The sequence below is a fragment of the Oncorhynchus mykiss genome, chromosome 17 (assembly GCF_013265735.2).
Source record: "Oncorhynchus mykiss isolate Arlee chromosome 17, USDA_OmykA_1.1, whole genome shotgun sequence".
Classification (NCBI taxonomy): Eukaryota; Metazoa; Chordata; class Actinopteri; order Salmoniformes; family Salmonidae; genus Oncorhynchus; species Oncorhynchus mykiss.
In genome coordinates this window covers 48690446-48714304 of record NC_048581.1, presented here as the reverse complement: position 1 = coordinate 48714304, position 23859 = coordinate 48690446, and the positions used below count along the sequence as shown (strand labels likewise).

Genomic DNA, 23859 nt, shown 5'->3' with positions numbered 1-23859 from the left:
ACACACACACACACACACACACACACACACACACACACACACACACACACACAGATGCATGCACACACACACAGACACACACGCACGCACACACACGCATGCATGCATCCAAGTACACGTGAACACACACACCCACACATGCACACACACAGAACAGCCCCCTACCCTAGGCGGCAGCTGTCATTCTGTCCCGTGGCTGGCAGCCTGTTATAAACCCTTGTTTTATCTGTCACTTCTACAGTATTTAACGAATTAATTCAACCCACAGGCTCCTTCTACAGTATATAACGAACTAACTCAACCCACAGGCTCCTGCTACAGTATTTAACAAACTAATTCAACCCACAGGCTCCCGCTACAGTATTTAACGAACTAACTCAACCCACAGGCTCCTGCTACAGTATTTGCCTATCTAACTCAACCCACAGCCTCCTGCTACAGTATTTGCCTATCTAACTCAACCCACAGCCTCCTGCTACAGTATTTGCCTAACTAACTCAACCCCCCAGCCTCCTGTACAATACACTTCACTTCAGCCTCCGTTGACAGGCCAGGATCCTATCTACAATGACTGGAAAGACAGAAGAAATCGGCTGTTCCACATGACAGCCATAGGCCTCTGGTCAAAAGTGGTGCTTATATACAATGGCAAGAAAAGGTATGTGAACCCTTTGGAAATACCTGGATTTATGCATAAATTGGTCATAACACTTTAACTGATCTTCATCTAATTCCTAACAACAGACAAACACTGTCTGCTTAAACTAATAACACACAAACACTTGTGTCTTTATTGAACACACCGTGTAAACATTCACAGTGCAGGGTGGGGAAAGTATTTGAACCTTTTGTATTTAATGACTGTTTGAACCTCCTTTGGCAGCAATAACTTCAACCAAATGTTTTCTGTAGTTGCGGATCAGACCTGCATAACGGCCAGTAGGAATTTTGGAACATTCCTCTTTACAAAAAAATTTCCGTTCAGCAATATTCTTGGGATGTCTGGTGTGAACTGCTCTCTTGAGGTCATGCAACAGCACCTCATTCGGGATGAAGTCAGGACTCTGACTGGGCCACTCCAGAAGGTGTATTTACGACTGTTGAAGCCATTCTGTTGTTGTCCTGTTGGATCGCCCAACTTCTGGGTGATGTCCGGTTGAGCTTCAATTGGCGGACAGATAGCCTTACATTCTCCTGCAAAATGTCTTGATAAACTTGGGAAATCTGTCGAGCCCCAAACCATGATGCTCCCTCCACCATACTTTGCAGTTAGGTTGAGGTTTTGATGTTGGTGTGCTGTGCCGTTTTTTCTCCACACATAGTGTTGTCTGTTCCTTCCAAACAACTCAACTGTAGTTTCATCTGTCCACAGAATATTTTGCCAGTAGCGCTGTGGAACATTCTGGTGCTCTTTTGCGAATTTCAGACGTGCAGCAATGTTGCTTTTTTTTAACAGCAGTGGCTACTTCTGTGGTGTCCTCCCATGAACACCATTCTTGTTTAGTGTTTTACATATTGAAGACTCGTCAACAGAGATGTTCCAGAGATTTCTGTAAGTTTTTAGCTGACATTCTTCTTGACCAGTTTAGGCCAGGAGCACACTACCTCACAACACCTCAACTCTCGACTCTGCTGTGGCTAATTATTGGTAATAGGGTTGCAACCGGTAACTTGCCAAAGTTTTCCAGAAATCCTGGTTAGAAGATTCCAAATTTCCTGCTTATTCCCCCCTGATTCTGATAATCTTCCAACCGTGATTTCTGGAGAGAAAAAAATGAAATTTTTAGAAAGATTTTGCTACCCTAGGTGATAGGTTTGATTAAAAAAATATATTTTCATTGCATATTAGATACACATGCGCTACAGTATGAACGTCTTGATATCTTGTATTTACTGTCAAATTCCAAGATGCAACTAAACGTATGGATACACTCGATAATGAGTTATTATAACGTATAAGTATGGTGTTTAATACAGTTGGTGTTTAATGGAATTAGGACATGTGGGTTTCATGGAGAGATAGTAGCAGAAATCCCTGAGCCTCGGGATAGGAGGGTTTAGGATGCGTCCAAAATGGCAACCTATTCCCATACGGACCCTGGTCAAATGTAGTGCACTATGAAGGAAATAGAGTACCATTTAGGATGCAAGCCCTATTCTCTGTGCTGCAGCTAGCCCTGTTTTCAGACCAGGCAGTTTTTCCAACTAATCTTTCAGCCAAAAGCCGACAAGCTCGCTCTCCAGTTGGTTTTCATTGTTTGACTAAATCATGAATGACTTTGTAATTAAATCTTGATTCCATCATGTTCGCTCCTCGTGCGAATTCTCTGAAATCAGCCGATCCTTCATGGCTTCACATTATGGTTTAACCACGTCTGATTTTTATCGCCTTATGCTCTAATTTCATTTCCGCCTTTCTATCTGCTCTCTCCCTCTTTCTATCTGCTCTCTCCCTCTTTCTATCTGCTCTCTCCCTCTTTCTATCTGCTCTCTCCCTCTTTCTATCTGCTCTCTCCCTCTTTCTATCTGCTCTCTCCCTCTTTCTATCTGCTCTCTCCCTCTTTCTATCTGCTCTCTCCCTCTTTCTATCTGCTCTCTCCCTCTTTCTTTGCTGCTTTTCTTCTTCTTTTTCTCTCCAGGCTATTATCTTCCACTCTTCAATTCAGTTCAATTGAAATGGCTTTAATATCCCCAAACCAATGGTTATTGATGCCATGGCAAAGATAGCATGCAATACAGGTCTTCAAAATAGGGATCTCTCCTCTCCTCTCCTCTCCTCTCCTCTCCTCTCCTCTCCTCTCCTCTCCTCTCCTCTCCTCTCCTCTCCTCTCCTCTCCTCTCCTCTCCTCTCCTCTCCTCTCCTCTCCCTGATGAAATGATCAGCCTGTAGACAGCGGAGGATGTTGTTATTGGGACACCTGACCCCCCCCGCATAAGACCAGCATGTTATCGTCACATTCACTTAAAACAAAGAATTCAGTGTAGTCTGATGCAGTCTTATCTCTGTCATAGCAGCTCTTGTTCTATCTAATGCAACGCATACGCCTGAAACACACATACACACACTGGTACACACGCATCCCAACAAATACACGCATGCATACACCACACATACGTACAAATATAAAATGGGGTCCGGAATATCTTGTGCTGCTTAAAATGTAACCTATAAATGTAACCTATATTTAACTAGGCAAGTCAGTTAAGAGCAAATTCTTATTTACAACGACGGCCTACCCCGGCGACTCTGGGACAATTGTGCGCCACCCTATGGGACTCCCAATCACGGCCGGATGTGATACAGCCTGGATTCGAACCAGGGTGCATTTGACCTCTGGGCCACTCGGGAGCCCAAATTGGCACCCTTGATAGAGATGAGCAAAGAATACGGTATAAAAATAAAATCATTCAAATACGCCGCTATATTGTATGCTCAAAAATAGCTCAGAGAAAGAGATTTTGTTTAACAAGTAATATTTATTTCCTAAAAAAGATACGGGTCAATATTATTTGATATTATTTGTGTTTTCAAAGCCTTTGGATATCTCACCTTGCGAGGATAAAAGCACTGGGCCTTTTTCAAAAATGTTTTATGAGTTGGAGAACGTCTGCATGTATGTAAACATCCGTCTAGGTACACCATTAGTGAGGATCATTCACACAACTAAAGGACAACACAGGAAAAAACGTCTGATGAAACTGCCGTTCCTCACAATAAAATGGCAGCTCTTAAGATTGTTCAATTCAAGCCACAGGCTTTCAATGGGTTTCAGGTTCAGAGACTGAGATGGCCGTTGCAAAATGCAGATTTTGTGGCAAATATAACCATTTCTTTGTGGATGTTGATGTGTAATTGGGGTTATTGTCTTCCTGGAAGATCCACAAAGTTTGTCCTGGTACTTGGTAAAGTTCATGATGACGTTGACCTCAACAAGGGCCCCAGGACCAGTGGAGGCAAAATTGCCCCATATCATCAACAATCCGCCGCCATATTTTACAGTAGGTATTGGGGTTATTTTCGGGCTCATGCGTTCTCATTTCGATGCCAAACCCACCACTGACTGGTGTGCGAGGCCACAGAGCTCTATTTTCAGGTCATCTGACCAAAACACCAGTTCCAATCCAACTGCCAATGCTGTTAAGCAAACTCTAGGAGTTTGTTGCATGACATGAAAATAGAGGTATTTTTGAGCAAATACAGTATAGTATTTGAATTACTTATTTTTTTAAAGTCATTTTTGCTCATCTTTATCGAAGGTGTCAATCATTTCGGACCCCAATTTACATCTTCCCTTTTCAGATGACGAGATGAGCATGGATGATTGACAATCCTGCAATTGGTTGATGGCATATCACGGCCATATGTTAGACCCTGTTAATGCCACTCTAAATTGCATGGCTGCCATGACGTTGTTTTTATGCGTCCTCGTCTTCAGCCTCACACCACCAAAACTGTCTACGTCTCAAATGGCAGCCTATTCCCTATTTAGTGCACTACTTTTTTTTTCTTTTTTTCCCCCCCCTTTTTTCCCCCAATTTCGTGGTATCCAATTGTTTAGCAGCTACTATCTTGTCTCATCGCTACAACTCCCGTACGGGCTCGGGAGAGACGAAGGTTGAAAGTCATGCGTCCTCCGATACACAACCCAACCAAGCCGCACTGCTTCTTAACACAGCGCACATCCAACCCGGAAGCCAGCCGCACCAATGTGTCGGAGGAAACACTGTGCACCTGGCAACCTTGGTTAGCGCTCACTGCGCCCGGCCCGCCACAGGAGTCGCTGGTGCGCGATGAGTCGCGGACGGTTACGACAGAGCCTGGGTGCGAACCCTGAGTCTCTGGTGGCACAGCTGGCGCTGCAGTACAGCACCCTTAACCACTGCGCCACCCGGGAGGCCCTGTGCACTACTTTTAACCAAAATATATAGGGAATCGGGTGCCACTTGGGAATCGTCCAATGAGTTCCATTCCACCAGGATGAGGATGGCACATTGGCCTATCATAAATCAACTGTGAGGGGAGGTCAGGGCTGCTGTGTGCTGAACACTAGGACAGTGTCCCTAATGGCACCCCATTCCTTATGTAGTGCACTACTTTTGACCAGAGCCCTCCTATTCTTCCTCCTCCTCTTCCTCCCCATCAACCTCAATATAGAGCGATACAGACAATGTAATGTCATTGCACCGTAAGTAGATCTGTGCTGTGCAGTAGGCAGGCAGCCACGCAGACCAACTCAGTCCATGGTAACTGGGTTCGAGGTTAAATCTCATGGTCCTGTGCTTTCTCACGGGCTAGATCAAGCGGAACACTCTGCCTCTCTCTCTCTCTGTCTCCCTGACAGCCTGTGACAAGCTCACCCAGGGCTCAGCTGAAAAAATACCAACACCCACGGACACACTGCTCCCTCAGTTTCTCTGTCTCTCTTACCCTCTGTGTCTTTATCTATTTCGCTCTCGCTCGCTCTCTCTCTTACCCTCTCTGTATCTTTCTCTCTCTCTTACCCTCTCTGTATCTTTCTCTCTCTCTATTTCTCTCTTGTCCTCTCTGTCTTTATCTATTGCTCTCTCTCTCTCTCTCTCTCTCATCCTCTGTCTTTATCTATTGTTCTCTCTCTCTCTCTCTCTCTCTCTCTCTTATCCTCTCTGTCTTTATCTATTGCTCTCTCTCTCTCTCCCCCCATCTAATTCTGTTCGATTTCACTCTTTCTTCCCCTCTCTGAACCCCATCTCTACTCCTCTCCTCCCATTCTCTCTTCTGTCTTATTCTCTCCTCCCCTCCTCATGTATCCTCCCATTCTCTCCTATCTTTCCCATTTCAAGCCTGGGGCATCTCATCTCTATCTCTTGTCCACTCTTATTTGCACACACTCACTCCAATATATGTTCATCTCATATACAGTACAGTACAGTACTCTCTCTCTCTCTCTCACACACACATTGCTGCATCTCCAGAGGGCCAGTGAGTAGTGTGGTTGGAGCTGGTCCTGGGTCAGAGCCCAGTGGATGGCCAGTCTCAGTCCCAGGATTAATTACTTTACTGTGGGTTATTTACCTTGGCCCTTACCTGGCCCTCCCAACAGGCCTTGGTCCTCGCCACTGGAGAATTCATCACCATCACCCCACCTGCATTATCTTCTCTCTGGAACACTGACTCACTGAATTGCCCATAGGGCTCTAGTCAAAAGTAGTGCACTAGTTAGGGAATAGGGTGGAATTTTGGATGCAGACACTGACTTCCTGACTCACATTCTATAAACCGGACCACATTCCATAAACCGGAATTCTCTAAACAGGACCACATTCTCTAAACCGGACCACATTCTCTAAACCGGACCACATTCTCTAAACAGGACCACATTCTCTAAACAGGACCACATTCTCTAAACAGGACCACATTCTCTAAACAGGACCACATTCTCTAAACCGGACCACATTCTCTAAACCGGAATTCTCTAAACAGGACCACATTCTCTAAACAGGACCACATTCTCTAAACCGGACCACATTCTATAAACCGGTCCACATTCTATAAACTGGACCACATTCTCTAAACCAGACCACATTCTCTAAACAGGACCACATTCTCTAAACCAGACCACATTCTCTAAACAGGACCTCATTCTCTAAACAGGACCTCATTCTCTAAACAGGACCTCATTCTCTAAACCGGAATTCTCTAAACAGGACCACATTCTCTAAACAGGACCTCATTCTCTAAACCGGACCACATTCTCTAAACCGGACCACATTCTCTAAACAGGACCACATTCTCTAAACAGGACCACATTCCTTAAACAGGACCTCATTCTCTAAACCGGACCACATTCTCTAAACAGGACCTCATTCTCTAAACAGGACCTCATTCTTCAAACAGGACCTCATTCTCTAAACAGGACCTCATTCTCTAAACAGGACCTCATTCTCTAAACAGGACCTCATTCTCTAAACAGGACCTCATTCTCTAAACAGGACCTCATTCTCTAAACAGGACCTCATTCTCTAAACAGGACCTCATTCTCTAAACAGGACCACATTCTCTAAACCGGACCACATTCTCTAAACCGGAATTCTCTAAACAGGACCACATTCTCTAAACAGGACCTCATTCTCTAAACAGGACCACATTCTCTAAACAGGACCTCATTCTCTAAACAGGACCACATTCTCTAAACCGGAATTCTCTAAACAGGACCACATTCTCTAAACAGGACCTCATTCTCTAAACAGGACCTCATTCTCTAAACAGGACCTCATTCTCTAAACAGGACCTCATTCTCTAAACAGGACCTCATTCTCTAAACAGGACCTCATTCTCTAAACCGGACCACATTCTCTAAACCGGACCACGGACCAACATGATGATACACAAACAATATCTTGTAGAATTGTTAAACAGGTGTATAACTTATAGATTTTTTTTATATTCCCCCCCTAACAGTTCCACAAGGCCGATCAGAAGCAGGTACTACCTCGGTGAGGTGTGGGTTGGGGTTGAAGCCACACTGGTTGCACACCGTGGATCGGCACTGGGTGCAGGTGCTGCAGTTTGGCTGGTTGTCCTCCGTGGTGCCCGTCAGGTCGGCCGTCTTACAGACGGGGCACAGCTTGCTGCTGGGCATGGGGGCGATCTGGGGCACGGAGTAGGGTGATGTGGGGGTGACGGCGGGGGACACCGATGGGGACCGTCCTGTCCTGCTACTACCCACGTCCACCTGGAGGTTCTTGCGGGCGACGTGGCTCTGACCCTGCTGCTCCCTCTGGGAGGCTAGGCGGTCCCCCGTCCCAGGCCCAGTCTGGACCCCCGCCTTGGGCCCGGACCCAGGGTCTGTCTGGGGGAGTCTTCCAGAGATGCTGTGGAGGACAGACACACGTTACACTCTCGTTAGAGGATGTTAGGTTACACATCAGAAAAACAGGCCTTTTGGGGGTCAAAAATTGAACTGAAACCTCTTAAAGTGTTAAACAGGGAGCAATGATTTTGAATATCACAAGTAACAACATTTAAACATACCTATTTATTTGGTCATGAATCCTGAATGAAAGGGTTTGCAAGTTGCCAATTTGCTTTGGCCAATACCAATATGGGCACGAAAAATGAAAGACAGTGTGAGCTGGAGAAATGGTCTGTTTTCTCCTGGTGAGATAAGAGGAGAACAGCGTTTGGCTCCTTCAAAGAGCGGTGAATGTTTTTTATCCCTTTCTGCTTCACTGCTTCCTCTTCCTCGCCCACAGTTTTCAGCCTTCTGATCCCCTTCTGACCCCCTGGCAGTGGAAAAGACAGGCTGAGTCTCTCATGGCACCCTATTCCCTATATAGTGCACTACTTTTGACCAGAGCCCAGGTCATAAATAGTGCACTAAATAGGGAATAGGGGGCCATTTGAGGCACAGCCTCAGTTTCCCCTACAGCATAGTAGCTCTGGAGATGGAAGGAAGAAGTAGGCAACTGGACAAAACACTCGCCCTCTCCATCACACACACACACACACACACAGACACACACACCTCGTCAACCCCGCGGGTCCGCTGAGTACTGAACCAAGCATGCATACATGTAATTCAAGTAGTGGTTTGTGTTGAGTCTATATGGAATAAATGTGCTGGTGTCTGCAGCCTATGAGAGGTTTAGATTGAGTCTTGGGTATGGAAAATGCCTTTCCGGTGACCTGTCTCTGTGGACTTAACACCGTTAGGAAGAAAAGACGAGACGAGAAGGTGGACGTTAGCAGCACTAACAACTTCCCCTCTTGTCTCTTTTTCTCTTCCCCAATCTGCCCTCTCTGCCCCGCAGACACCCGCCCACGGAGTGGCTACAGCAATTCAAACAGAAGTCCTAGCTTTCTGCTTCCCTGTGAGAACGAGCCACGCTACGCAGGCCTTTGTTTCGATGCGCACGTCTTCCTCAAAGTCCAGGAGCCTCCTTCAGTAGTCAAGACTGTTCAGCAGCACACCACTTCCAAGGGCGGGAGAAGGAGATGGAAATGAGGGAAGAGGAGAATGAAAATAGAACTGTTTGTGACAGTGAGTCACTGAAGACGGGCTGAGCAGAGTGGAGCAGAGCAGCATGTTGTGAAGCAGCGCTCAAATCACCCGTTTTTCACTCTCACTCTCTCTCTCTCTCTCTCTAGGAACCGTTCTGTTCACCTAAGACCTGCTCACAGAAACACTAGCACTATAAAAGGCTTGACATGAAGTCTCCTCGACAAAGTCTTCCTGGCAGTGTGCCAATAGGATCCGTAATAATGAGCCGAATGAAAAGGAGCTGAGCTAGGCTCCCGGGTTACATCAAATATACATCTACGAGATGCATAATGTCTTATTGGAAGAGCGCCAAGCGTGTTGTTCTACATTGGGCAAAGTGCCCATCATGGTAGTAATACTGGCCATCAGCTTTCACCGTTCAACTCGCGGAAAACGATGCATTTCTCCATTCCATCGTTCACAACTTTATTACTAACAACTGCAACTAGTTTGGAAAGGGGTCAAATGAAGCAGTATTAAAAAGATATGTGGTTTGGTGGCAACTAAAATGTTTTTATTTGGGTTCAAAACCTATCGTTTCTGCTAATGAAGGCTTGTAGAGTGGAATCCCCTGTGGTCCTGACAAAGCCCAAGCCTCAGGCGTTAAACAAACAAAGCCCAAACCTCAGGCGATAGACAAACAATCCCAAACGCACACACACACACACACACGGCATTAAAACCAAACGGCAGGAAGCCACGAGTGGGATAGCAGCGCTCTATGCTCATCCATACGCTCATCCACCTCTTCAAAACAACCTCTTCAGACGCTTTCATCCACCAGTGAACAGCACTCTGTTGAAAGCAAAGCACCTTGGGATTTTGCATCTGTTGTTATTAAGCAATAAGAGGAAAGGCAGGTGGTTTGCTTTATCCCAGAGTGAAAAGCATAAACGCTTGGTGCAACTCTCCTCTCCGATAAGCGTCGCTCTGAGTCTGGTGCCAGTGGAAGTGAGTAGGAAGCAGAGCCTTTTGTTGGTGTGCGGTTAGAGCGAGAGAGCTAGGCTCCGAACCACCGTGCCAAATACCAATGTCAGAGACGAGCAAGTGAACAGCGTTTGCTTACCTACACAGCTCAACAACACATCTGCAGTAGGCCTACCGATGTACAGTGTGTACAGCAATTACCTCCAGTGAAGGCTACTATAGAACACAACAACAAGAGTACAGACAGATATCTATGTTCTCAGCCATTACAAATGAATCCACAGCATGCAGTGTATCCTCTCAGTACGGAGGCCTCTCCCCTCACTGCACATTTTCAACGCAGATAGTAATAGAATCATATAGGCCATTTAGCAGAAACCTTTATTCAAAGCACTTTGCAATCATGCGTGCATACGTTTTTTTGTATGGGTGGCCCCAGCGGGAATCGAACCCACAATCCAGGCGCCACGCTCTACCAACTGAGCCACATGGAAAATTGGCCAAGACAGAATTCCAGGCACGGACAGATATTCAGACACTGTCGGAGGTACAACCACAGCTGCTGTACTCAGCACACAGAGCTCCTCCGTGAAGAGACAGACGGCGCTGACCTCCTCAGAACCAACCCAGGGCTGTGCTCACTAATGGCACTTCATGTGGGACCTTTTAGCAGTGAATTATTCCAATCTATACGCAATATATATTGAAATAAATGGACAGGCAATTACCATTTCCTTTATGAACATGGTCAGTGGCAGGGAACTCAATATTTCAGCAGCAGGAGATGGTGCTGGGGAGTCTCTCAAATGTAACCCTATTCCCCTTTATAGTGCACTCCTTTTGACTCATAGGTCCTGAAAGTAGTGCACTATATGGGGAATAGTGTGCCGTTGGAGAAGCAGACCGGGTTTCTCTGACTCCCTCCCATCTTTCTCCTGATAGAGGTAATAGTCTGGAGAAAATCTCACACCCCAGAGAGTTTCTTAGTTTGTACATAGATTTACATCATCCCCTCTGTCTTCTACTGGAAGGGAAATGGCTAGCCAGCTGAGAGTGAGAATTAGATTGTCTGTCTGTCTGTCTGTCTGTCTGTCTGTCTGTCTGTCTGTCTGTCTGTGCATTTGTTTAACAAAGACACTCAGACACTACATGACATTCCTACTCAAATGTTGTGTGCGTGCGCGTGTGTGCGGGTGCGTGCGTGCGCGTGTGTGTGTGTGTGTGCACGGGGAAGAGGGATAAGTAGGAACGTAAGAGAGCCTCCATGTGAACATACTCTGAACGTAATATGTGTGCACAACATGTTCAGTATTGTGAAGGCTCTCAGATCCAAATATCCGTGTACTGTATGTTTGTGAGATTCCATGGCAGTAAACTGATACAACCACCTATCATCACTATCAGCTTGATCAAGTCAACCACTGATGCTCTTTTTACTGTGGGAACAACACCATGGATCATTCAGAGACAAGGTGAAACATCACAAAGGATAAATCACAGTAGGGAAGAGCTTGTGTGTTTATCACAAATGGCCCCCTGTTCCCTTTATGGGACCCTTGAGCTCTCGTCAAAAGTAGTGCATTATATAGAGAAAAGGGGACCATTGGGCCCTGGTCAATAGCAGTGCACAAGAATAGGGAATAGGGGGCCATTTGGGATGCATCATGATGAATGAATCGCCTGGTCTTGGCTACGTCTGGGGTTTGGGAGCCATTGTGAAAATATGCCATTATTTGATAATAATATTTTGAATATGCCATTATTCCAAAACATGTCAATATCTGCAAGTAACATAGATCTTGATTCAAGGCAACGATGTGGCCAAGATTGCAGGGAGGGAGCCATTTCCCAGAGCTTTTCTAACACCTAGGTGGCAGTGCAATCAAATCAAATCAAATGTATTTATATAGCCCTTCGTACATCAGCTGATATCTCAAAGTGCTGTACAGAAACCCAGCCTAAAACCCCAAACAGCAAGCAATGCAGGTGTAGAAGCACGGTGGCTAGGAAAAACTCCCTAGAAAGGCCAAAACCTAGGAAGAAACCTAGAGAGGAACCAGGCTATGTGGGGTGGCCAGTCCTCTTCTGGCTGTGCCGGATGGAGATTATAACAGAACATGGCCAAGATGTTCAAATGTTCATAAATGACCAGCATGGTCGAATAATAATAAGGCAGAACAGTTGAAACTGGAGCAGCAGCACGGTCAGGTGGACTGGACTGCAATGAAAAATATTGCAGAATGACTACAGGACTATGATGGGGTCCGCGGTACCCTATTCCAGATTTAGTACACTACTTTCGACCAAGGACCATAGGGCTCTGGTCAAAAGTAGTGCACTATATAGGGCACAGGGTGCCATTTGGGACATATTCTGTGCCTGTCTGCACATTCCAAGCTGACCCTTGAGTCTCTGTGGATGCACAAATGGCAGGGATATTCCTGTGGAAATCCGAAATGGGACCCTAGACTCTATATAGTGGCCTGGTTTTGACATGGGTCCATAGCAGTGCCGTGCACCATATTAGAAATGGGGTGCCATTTCAGACACAGGTCTTTAACACAAATCAACTCAGAATAATTAGATGGGCCCTGGTCAAAAGTAGTGCACCATTTGGGATGCAAATAATCCTCAACGGTCATTATCAAATCTATCTGATTGCATACTGCGGATCAATGACGAACCAACCAAGCAGCCATGATTGAAAGGACAATCACGTGACCGGGTGTCTGATCCATTAGGCAACGTATGAGTCCCAAATGGAACCCTATTCCCTGTGGGACCCTGGTCAAAAGTAGTGCACTACATAGGGAATTAGGGCACCATTTGGGATGCAACGCATACAAATGCTGATTAGCAACAGCTACTCCCATGGGCCTTGTGGAGGGGTATCTGAGTAAGCCTAGAGACATGTGGTTGTCTGGCAGCTACAGCTTGGAGTGCTTGGGTTCATCATAGACCTCTGTTTTTTTCTAGGCCATTTCTACGACTACTGCTTCACATTACCAGATGTTCAGCTAAATTAAAAATACACTCTGCATAGTGCAATCTATGCTCCCATGTGCTTCATTGGCATTTTCCACCCTCATCACGTCTGATGAAGACCTAGGTGTGAAAACGTTGCCAATCAAGTTCAGTGGCTCAGTCACCACACACACGGTCTGCATCCCAAATGACACCCTATTCCATCTATTCTCTATGGGCCCAGGTCAAAAGTAGTGCACTATATAGGGAATAGGGGGCTATATGGGACGTAGATTTAGGTCTCACCTCTGTTAGGCAGTTTGTCGGGAATGTGAGACGAAGATAGCAATGAGCCTTTAAAACCACCTACTGGTTTTTTTAATGAAACATGGTAATGGGTTTCTATCTCTCTCGCCCTCCCTACCTCTTTCCTTTCTCTCTCTCCAGAGAGACGGCTACAAACATATATGTTGCAGTCTCACACCGATTGATTTGCCATGGGCTATTGGCTGAGATATCACCATAAAACATAGCCACGGAAAATGCAGAGCGAACAGCACCAACCGTCGAACCCATCTGTGGTTGTCACAGGCTGGGTGATTTGTGATGTACATGTGGCACCACCCAGAGAGACAGAAATTCACCGATATGCGAGGAGGAATCTGAATTGAAGTTCACAGAATTCACCTACTGCACATGCAAAAATAGGCATACATACCGCCTGGACTAGCCTCCTGTGATCCAGAGGGTGTACTTCACTGAAAAAAAGGGGCCCATAGGATTGTTTTGGGGGGGGGGGGGATACCCTGGAGGTCCCCCCCACCCCACCCCACCCCCAGATGTCATAAGCCATGGCAAAAAAAACAAAAAAAAATTACAGGATAATTTCTTGTAGCCTCATGGCAAGATGTGAAGAACACCAGGAAATTTGCTTTAAAATTCCGAATTTTCTCAGCCTCATCGCAAAATGCGTAGAATAGCATGAGATTAGCTATACAACTGAAAATGTTTCTCTCTGCCCCATGGCAATATGTGTAGAAATGCAGGAAATTAGCTTTCAAACAGCAAGATTTTCGCTCAGCCTCATGGCAAAGCGTGTGGAATAGCATGGCGTTAGCTATACAACTGCACATTTTTCTCTTTGCCCCATAGCAAAATGTGTAGAATTGTGGAAAGTTAGCTGTTTGTTTCCCCAAAATCACATATATAAATTATATATATTTACACACTACTGCGACTAAAAGTATGTGGACACCTGCTCACCGAACATCTCACTTCAAAATCATGGGCATTAATATGGAGTTGGTCCCTGTTGCTGCTATAACAGCCTCCTTTCTTCTGGGAAGGCTTTCCACTAGATGTTGGAAAATTGCTGCGGGGACTTGCTTCCATTCAGCTACAAGAGCATTAGTGAGATCGGGCACTGATGTTGGGTGATTAGGCCTGGCTCGCAGTTGGTGTTTTAATTCATCCCAAAGGTGTTTGATGGGGTTGAGGTCAGAGCTCTGTGCAGGCCAGTCAAGTTCTTCCACACCGATCTGTACAAACCCTTTCTGTATGGACCTCGGTTCGTGCACGGGGGCATTGTCATGCTGAAACAGGAAAGGGCCTTCCCCAAATTGTTTCCACAAAGCTGGAAGCACAGAATCGTCTAAAATCTAATTTTATGCTGTAGCGTTAAGATTTGCCTTAACTGGCACTAAGGGGCCTAACCCAAACCATGAAAAACACCCCCAACCATTATTCACTCCTCCTGCAATCTGTCCAACCCAGATTTGTCCGTCGGACTGCCAGATAGTGAAGCATCACTCCAGAGAACGCGTTTCCACTGCTCCAGATTCCAAAGGTGGGTTTCAATGCTCGGACATTGAAACCCATTTCATGAATCTCCCGACGAACAGTTCTTGTGCTGAGGTTGCTTCCAGAGGCAGTTTGGTAGTGAGTGTTGCAACTGACAGATGATTTTCACTCGGTGGTCCCGTTCTGTGAACTTGTGTGGGCTACCACTTCGCTGCTGAGCCGTTGTTGCTCCTAGACATTTCCACTTCAAAAGAACAACAATTTTAAGAACTGGAAAGGTGGCATCCTACAACGGTGCTACATTGAAAGTCACTGAGCTCTTCAGTAAGGCCATTCTACTGCCAACGTTTGGATATGTGCTCTATTTAATAAACCTGTCAGCAATGGGTGTGGCTGAAATAGCCAAATCCACTCATTTGAAGTCGTGTCCACACACACACATATGTATGTATGTATGTATGTATGTATGTATGTATGTATGTATGTATGTATGTATGTATGTATGTATGTATGTATGTATATATATATATATATATATATACATACACATATATATATATACACACACACAGTACGAGTCAAAAGTTTGGACATGCCTACTCATTCAAGGGTTTTTCTTTATTTTTTCTATTTTCTACATTGTAGAATAATAGTGAAGACATCACAACTATGAAATAACACACATGGAATCATGTAGTAACCAAAAAGGTATTAAACAAATCAAAATATATTTTATATTTGAGATTCTTCAAAGTAGCCACCCTTTGCCTTGATGACAGTTTTGAACACTCTTGGCATTCTCTCAACCAGCTTCATGGGATATTCACCTGGAATGCATTTCAATTAACAGGTATGCCTTGTTAAAAGTTCATTTGTGGAATTTCTTTCCTTCTTAATGTGTTTGAGCCAATCAGTTGTGTTGTGACAAGGTAGAGGTGATATACAGAACATAGCCATATTTGGTAAAAGACCAAGTGTTTTCTTCAAGTGCAGTCGCAAAACCCTTCAAGCGTTATGATGAAACTGGCTCTCATGAGGACCGCCACAGGAAAGAAAGACCCAGAGTTACCCCTGCTGCAGAGGATAAGTTCATTAGAGTTAACTGCACCTCAGATTGCAGCCCAAATAAATGCTTCACAGAGTTGAAGTAACAAATACATCTCAACATAAACTATTCAGAGGAAAATGTGTGAATCAGACCTTCATGATCAAACTGCTGCAAAGAAACCACTACTAAAAGACGCCAATAAGAAGAAGAGACTTGCTTGGGCCAAGAAACACTTGCAATGGACATTAGACCAGTGGAAATCTGTCCTTTGGTGTAATGAGTCCAAATGTGCGATTTTTGGTTCCAACCACCGTGTCTTAGATGAATGGATGATCTCCGCATGTGTAGTTCCAACCGTGAAGCATGGAGGAGGAGATGTTATGGTGTGGGGGTGCTTTGCTGATGACACTGTCTGGGATTTAGGAGGCAGGGCTTTCTCCTATAGAGCTCCATTTTTATGGAACGGTCTGCCTACCCATGTCAGAGACGCAAACTCGGTCTCAACCTTTAAGTCTCTACTGAAGACTCATTTCTTCAGTGGGTCATATGATTGAGTGTAGTCTGGCCCAGGAGTGGGAAGGTGAACGGAAAGGCTCTGGAGCAACGAACCGCCCTTGCTGTCTCTGCCTGGCCGGTTCCCCTCTTTCCACTGGGATTCTCTGCCTCTAACCCTATTACAGGGGCTGAGTCACTGGCTTTCTGGGGCTCTCTCATGCCGTCCCTGGAGGGGGTGCGTCACCTGAGTGGGTTGATTCACTGATGTGGTCATCCTGTCTGGGTTGCCCCCCCCCCCCCCCCCCCTTGGGTTGTGCCGTGGCGGAGGTCTTTGTGGGCTATACTCAGCCTTGTCTCAGGATGGTAAGTTGGTGGCTGAAGATACCCCTCTAGTGGTGTGGGGGCTGTGCTTTGGCAAAGTGGGTGGGGTTATATCCTTCCTGTTTGGCCCTGTCCGGCCGGGGGTGTCCTCGGATGGGGCCACAGTGTCTCCTGACCCATCCTGTCTCAGCCTCCAGTATTTATGCTGCAGTAGTTTATGTGTCGGGGGGCTAGGGTCAGTTTGTTATATCTGGAGTACTTCTCCTGTCCTATTCGGTGTCCTGTGTGAATCTAAGTGTGCGTTCTCTAATTCTCTCCTTCTCTCTTTCTTTCTCTCTCTCGGAGGACCTGAGCCCTAGGACCATGCCCCAGGAATACCTCTCTAATTCTCTCTTTCTTTCTCTCTCTCGGAGGACCTGAGCCCTAGGACCATGCCCCAGGAATACCTGACATGATGACTCCTTGCTGTCCCCAGTCCACCTGACTGTGCTGCTGCTCCAGTTTCAACTGTTCTGCCTTATTATTATTCGACCATGCTGGTCATTTATGAACATTTGAACATCTTGGCCATGTTCTGTTATAATCTCCACCCGGCACAGCCAGAAGAGGACTGGCCACCCCACATAGCCTGGTTCCTCTCTAGGTTTCTTCCTAGGTTTTGGCCTTTCTAGGGAGTTTTTCCTAGCCACCGTGCTTCTACACCTGCATTGCTTGCTGTTTGGGGTTTTAGGCTGGGTTTCTGTACAGCACTTTGAGATATCAGCTGATGTACGAAGGGCTATATAAATACATTTGATTTGATTTGATTTATTTAGAACTCAAGGCACACATAACCAGCATGGCTACCACAGCATTCTGCAGGGATACACCATCCAATCTGGTGTGCGCTTAGTGGGACTATCATTTGTTTTTCAACAGGACAATGACCCAACACACCTCCAGGCTGTGTAAGGGCTATTTGACAAAGAAGGAGAGGGATGGAGTGCTGCATCAGATGAACAGGACTCCACAATCACCCAACCTAAACCCAATTGAGATGATTTGGGATGAGTTGGACCGCAGAGTGAAGAAAAAGCAGCCAACAAGTGCTCAGCATATGTGGGAACTCCTTCAAAATTGTTGGAAAAGCATTCCAGGTGAAGATAGTTGAGAGAATGCCAAGCGACTGCAAAGCTGTCATCAAGGCAAAGGGTGGCTACTTTGAAGAATCTAAAATCTAAAAATACATTTGGATTTGTATAACACTTTTTAAGTTACTACATGATTCCATGTGTTATTTCATTGTTTTGATGTCTTCACTATTATTCTACAATGTAGAAAATAGTACAAATAAAACACTTCAATGAGTAGGTGTGTCCAAACTTTTGACTGGTACTGTATATACAGTGCATTCGGAAAGTATTCCGACCCCTTGACTTTTTCCACATTTTTTTACGTTACAGCCTTATTCTAAAATATATAAAATAACAAAAAAAATCCTCATTAATCTACACACAATACCCCGTAATGAAAAAGTGAAAATAAATAAACAACCTAAAATGACATTTACATAAGTATTCAGACCTTTATGATTTATTATTATTTACTCAGTACTTTGTTGAAGCACCTTTGGTAGCGATTGCAGCCTCAAGTCTTCTTTGGTATGACACTACAAGCTTGGCACACCTGTATTTGGAGTTTCTCCCATTCTTCTCTGCAGATCCTCTCAAGATCTGTCAGGTCTGATGGGAAGCTTCGCTGTACAACTATTTTCAGGTCTCTCCAGAGATCTTCGATCGGGTTCAAGTCCGGACTCTGGCTGGGCCACTCAAGGACATTCAGAGACTTGTCCCGAAGCCACTCCTGCGTTGTCTTGGCTGTGTGCTTAGGGTCATTGTACTGTTGGAAGGTGAACCTTCAACCCAGTCAGAGGTCCTGAGTGCTCTGGAGCATATTTTCACCAAGGATCTCTCTGCACTTTGCTCTGTTCATCTTTCCCTCGATCCTGACTAGTCTCCCAGTCCCTGCCACTAAAAAACATCCCCACAGCATGATGCTGCCACCACCATGCTTCGCCGTAGGTATGGTTCCAGGTTTACTCCAGACATGACACTTGGCATTCAGGCCAAAGAGTTCAATCTTGGTTTCATCAGACCAGAGTATCTCTTTCCTCATGGTCTGAGTCCTTTAGGTGCCTTGTGGCACCTAAAAAAGTGGGCTGTCATGTGCATTTTACTGAGGAGTGGCTTCCGCCTGCCCACTCCACCATAAAGGCCTGATCGGTGGAGTGCTGCAGAGATGGTTGTCCTTCTAGAAGGTCCTCCCATCTCCACAGAGGAACTCTGGAGCTCTGTCAGAGTGACCATTGGGTTCTTCGTCACCTCACTGACCGAGGCCCTTTTCCCCCAGTGATATCAGTTTTTTGTGATATCAGATTTGTTTTGCAAAAAAACAATAATAATGTTTTCACTTTGTCATTATGGGGTATTGTGTGTAGATTGATGAGGATTGTTTATTTATTTTTATCCATTTTAGAATAAAGCTGTAATGTAACAAAATGTTGAAAAAGTGAAGGGGTCTGAATGCACGGTATATACCGTATATTATTTTGGAGGGTTGGAGGGGGTGGCCTTCACTACCCTATGCGTTCTGTCTCAGACAAGGCTTACATACATGCAAAATAAGCCTATATACTGTACATACTACTGGCAGCGCTATCTGCTGATGGTATTCTGGTCTTCAGCTTGAGTCATCCAGTCACAATGATGTTAGAGACCATCAGTCTGACAATTATCTACACACACAGGATGCTCAGCTGAAGACGTGTGTGTGTGTGTGTGTGTGTGTGTGTGTGTGTGTGTGTTACAAATGAATAATGAGTAGCAAATGAATATTAATAGTAAACACACGGTAGGCTGGGCTACATTATACAATTGACAAAAGACCATATGGGGAGGGTAAGCGACAAGCGACAGCGTGAGGCATATGATTCACTCGATTCGGCGTTGATGTAACATTAACCATGCAGGTAGCATGCAAACTTTACTTTGCACAGTCCATTTTACTGTCTCATACGTGGGAAAATATGTATGTTTTATTTACGTCATGGTGCTCCAACAGCAACCGACCATTTAAAAGGTGTGGCGATACAAATGATTCAAGAGTTGGAAACATGGAAACACGTTGACTCAATATGCTTTCATCCCATCTCTAACGTACAGTATGTTACTAATCTATCGTTTTTTCTTTTTCTATTGGAATATTCTCTATTGAAGAAGTGATTGTATTTTCTGCTAAGACTCTAACGGTCGCCTTTTAGACCGCTTTTTAGCAGGTGTTGTGGTCAATTGACGAGAAAAAACGGTTGCTCTTTCTCTGAATCTACGTCACGTGAAAAGACCACTACAGTCACTGCAGCTGCTTTTCCTCACACGTCACGCCCATCGTGGAATCAAAGTGTAAAAAGCAATGGAATCGCTTATCTACTAAAAGGGCTACATTTTAGAGATCACCAAAAGAGAATGAAAAAAGTATGAACGTGGTGTTTCGCTTCACCGTAAAGAGATGGCCCCTCTAGTATAGCTACAATCTGATATCCCAATCTCACGCACACCGTGCAAGAGCGGGCGTGGAATCTTCATCAATGAAAATGTTCAATTTGGTGGCTACAATATGCTTACGCACGCTATAATTATACAGTATAGAGCTGTGACCATTCACGATTTAAAATGTCTACCTTCTCTTTATAGCTTATACAGTAGCCGACTGCCTTACTTTAGCTCACCCGCCCGTTAACGTGATGTTTTAGCCATTTATGCATGACTGTTGCATCACATTTGTACAAGTAACCGATTCAACAAATGGCTACATTGCAAAACTAGGAATAATCTAGCCTATATGGACAATATGTGTTGACAACGATATTGTAAATAAATAATTAAAAACACCAGCTGTAGCCTATTTTCTCCACACTCTGACAAACGGCCACTACAGGCTATAGCTGATCGTCCACTAAAGGCTACGCTACATGACATGCATTACGATAAATACATTTCCTGGAAACAGGAAACACTGTTGTTTTATTGTCACGGTTCTGCAGAGAACTGTCCCAGATAGTACCTGTTAATCCCCGGGCCGGGTCCGGCCCCCGTCCCTCCCGTTGGCGCACCATTGCTGGGCTTGATGAGCTGTCCAGAGCCTGCTGGTGCTGAAATGGAAGTCGGAGCCCCCGGGGAAGGAACAGCGGAGCCGGGCTGCCCCTCACCCTCGATGCTGCCTTCGTTCCCCATCGTCTCAGAAGATGATTCGGAGGAGAGAAACGAAGTTGTAGAGGGTTCTACAGTTAGAATAAAAAACTCAGAGGAAACTCAACGCTGCTCCCCTTCCGCCATCATCACCTATAATTCTGTTTCCTGCACGGAGCACGCGCACTGGCGGAAAGACAGAGGACGCGCGCTGACGCAAAAGGGAGTGAGCGCGTACGGGCGCGTGCCCTTAAATCCTCGTTTGTGTCGCCTGTCAAGACACTTGAACCGCTATGAAAAACATGACATTTTCCAATATAGAAGCAATTTTAACAGGAAACTGTCATTCATCTCCATTGTTCACTGCATGTTACGTAGGCGTAGTGTTTTTTAATAGGCCTACTATGCTCCACGGAGAGGTGTGTCTCCCGAACAGTGGACCAATTACAGTGGTGCTCTCCAGGTTGTGCAACCTGTTATGCATTAAAGCGCTGAGATGGATTGAAAATAACGACCACTAAATAGAATAAACCAAATATTCTATGACGCCTGCACGGTCTCTTCCTCGTTAAAAGGCTACATTCTCAAAGGGCACTAGACAGATCATGCATCCATAATGGCACCCTATTCCCTATTTAGTGCACTGCTTTTAACCAGGGCCCATAGGGCTCTGATCAAAAGTAGTAAACTGTATAGAGAATAGGGTGCTATTTGGGTGTCAGCCAGCTGCCCTGTCCCCTCCCTTCCAGTCCCCCTGTCTGTCCTTTCTGGCCATGGTTTCTGTGACTATTGATCAGTTAACTATTGATCAGCTCCAGGCGCTGTGCTCTGCAGGACCCAGCGGATGTCATTTCCTCCGCAGCTAAGGCTACTCCACCATTGATAAGGCTATCTCTCCCCTCAGCACCACTCTCATTCATTCACACTCCTGCGAAAAACCCGGTTGTCACCAGCTTCAATAGCCACAAAGTTATAAACCCTGCCTATTTAGAAAAAATGTATCTTCTTAAAGTTGGATTTTAAACTTAACCACACTGCTAACCCTGACCTTAAATTAAAACTAATGATAGAGGTGGTAAATAATAATCATGTAGAGCAGTGTCGGCCAGTCCATTAGGCAGCCGCCTAGAGCGGCAGTTTGAAGAGGGCAGCATTTTCCGAGCTAAACTGACAAAGACACACCACCAACAACACATAAAACTTCACATTATTCTGCCCATAAACAATGATAACTTCTCTCACCCAGTGGCATAAGGGCTATTTAGGTGAGTGCCTGATGATAAGCAGTGCCCAGTTTGCCAAAGGCAGGGGTGCAAAATATTTAGCTTGTCCATGCCCTGCGCTCCTCTCCAGGGTGTTGTTGGAGAGACGCAGCGCAGTGGCAGAATGAAATCAACGGGCAGAATGAAAACAGGCATATGGTCTAGACTTAGGTTAACGTTAAAATGAGGTATAGTTTCAGTGAGGTTAAGGTTAGATTTAGGGAAAGGCATAAAAGTTAACATTGGGGTTAGCATAACGCGATTAATTTCCTGCCTAAAATAATGAAAAAGAAAATGCCAACTACAATGTAGTCATGTCAGTGCACTGTTGGCTCAGAGTGAACCTGTGTCCCAAATGGCACCCTATTCCCTACATAGAGCACTACATCTTCAAGGTGCATGGCCAGCTCTATCATGGTGGTGTGACAATGCCATTGGGTTAAGGAAGATTAGAAGGTGAAACCAGTACACCGGAACAAGCCCTATTTAATACATACACTCCACATTCATAATGACACTTTGGCCCTAAACATTTTTTTTAAAATAACAATCGGAGTGGATTTTTTACTTCATAATGTTGAGTTGTGCTGACTTGACCAAAGCGAAGATTGAGGCTAGCTTGGGTTATGGCTTCCTGGTTGTAGGTCTATGTATAATGCTAGGTTTACACTGCTCAATGGTCGATCTTCTGCAATATATAGAGCTCATGAATATGTCCATAGGCAGAATTGTTGACTTGTGACAGTTGGTGTCAAGCATGTAAGGTATACCAAGGTTTTAGCCTATATTTAGGGCACGCCTCATAGAAGACTGGATATGTGGGTGAGAGATGGCCTTACTTTCTTCTGCCAGCATGGATATGAAGGTGAATATGAACTTGTCATAATTATGGGTCCTCCTCTGGTCTTCGATCTGGTCAAAACATGGTTAGAGATCTTGATTAACACACCAACATACAAGCACACACATACACTGAGTATATCAAACATTAGGAACACCTTCCTAATATTGAGTTGCACCCCCCATGCCGGCCCATGTTCTCCAATGCTTCCCACAGTTGTGTCAAGTTGGCTGGATGTCCTTTGGGTGGTGGACCATTCTTGATACACACAGGAAACTGTTGAGCATGAAAATCCCAGAAGTGTTGCAGTTCTTGACACAAACCGGTGCGCCTGGCACGTACTATCATACCCCATTTAAAGGCACTTAAATCTTTTGCCTTTCCCATTCACCCTCTGAATGGCACACATACACAATCCCATGTCTCAAGGCTTAAAAATCCTTCAACCTATCTCCTCCCCTTCATCTACACTGATTGAAGTATATTTAACAAGTGACATCAATACAGGATCATCGCTTTCACCTGGTCAGTCTGTCAGGGAAAGACCAGGTGTTCTTCATGTTTTGGATACTCTGTGTACACCCACCGAGATACTGCAGCTTTGGATGCAAACACACGGGGGAGGATGGAGAGACAATTACTTTCTCTGGGTGCATATATTAACGTGCCTAAACGTCTCCAAAGTGACACAACATTGGAAGGAACCCATGTGGCGAGAGGCCTTGCTGACCGATGATATAACTGTGTGACTAAGGGGGTTCAGCAGCACATCCGGGAACCATTGCTACACCTCGTGGACATAGGCAGCAACTAAACAAAATGTCAGCTTGGACATTTTCTTAACACTCACTCATCTCAGTCGTGCTGGCTGGGGCACAGGGCCACAGCAAAGGCCCTTCGATTCTGTCGGTCTCTGGCCATCTTCACCGTGGCCCTGCTCTACTGATGTGGCTGGAGC

The 23859-nt window shown here is 45.2% G+C and overlaps 1 protein-coding gene across 1 annotated transcript in view; it reads right to left on the bottom strand.

The window, feature by feature from the left end:
• The window catches only part of bsnb (bassoon (presynaptic cytomatrix protein) b), a 119900-nt gene extending 98919 nt beyond the window's left edge, over window positions 1-20981 (bottom strand). The window contains exons 1-2 of the mRNA XM_036950013.1: window positions 20674-20981; window positions 7470-7851 (exon numbers count right to left, since the gene is read on the bottom strand). Of these exons, the coding sequence (XP_036805908.1) occupies window positions 7470-7851; window positions 20674-20843 (552 nt within the window). The 5' untranslated portion in view covers window positions 20844-20981. The remainder of the gene's footprint in view (window positions 1-7469; window positions 7852-20673) is intronic.
• Between the last annotated feature and the right edge of the window lie 2878 nt (window positions 20982-23859).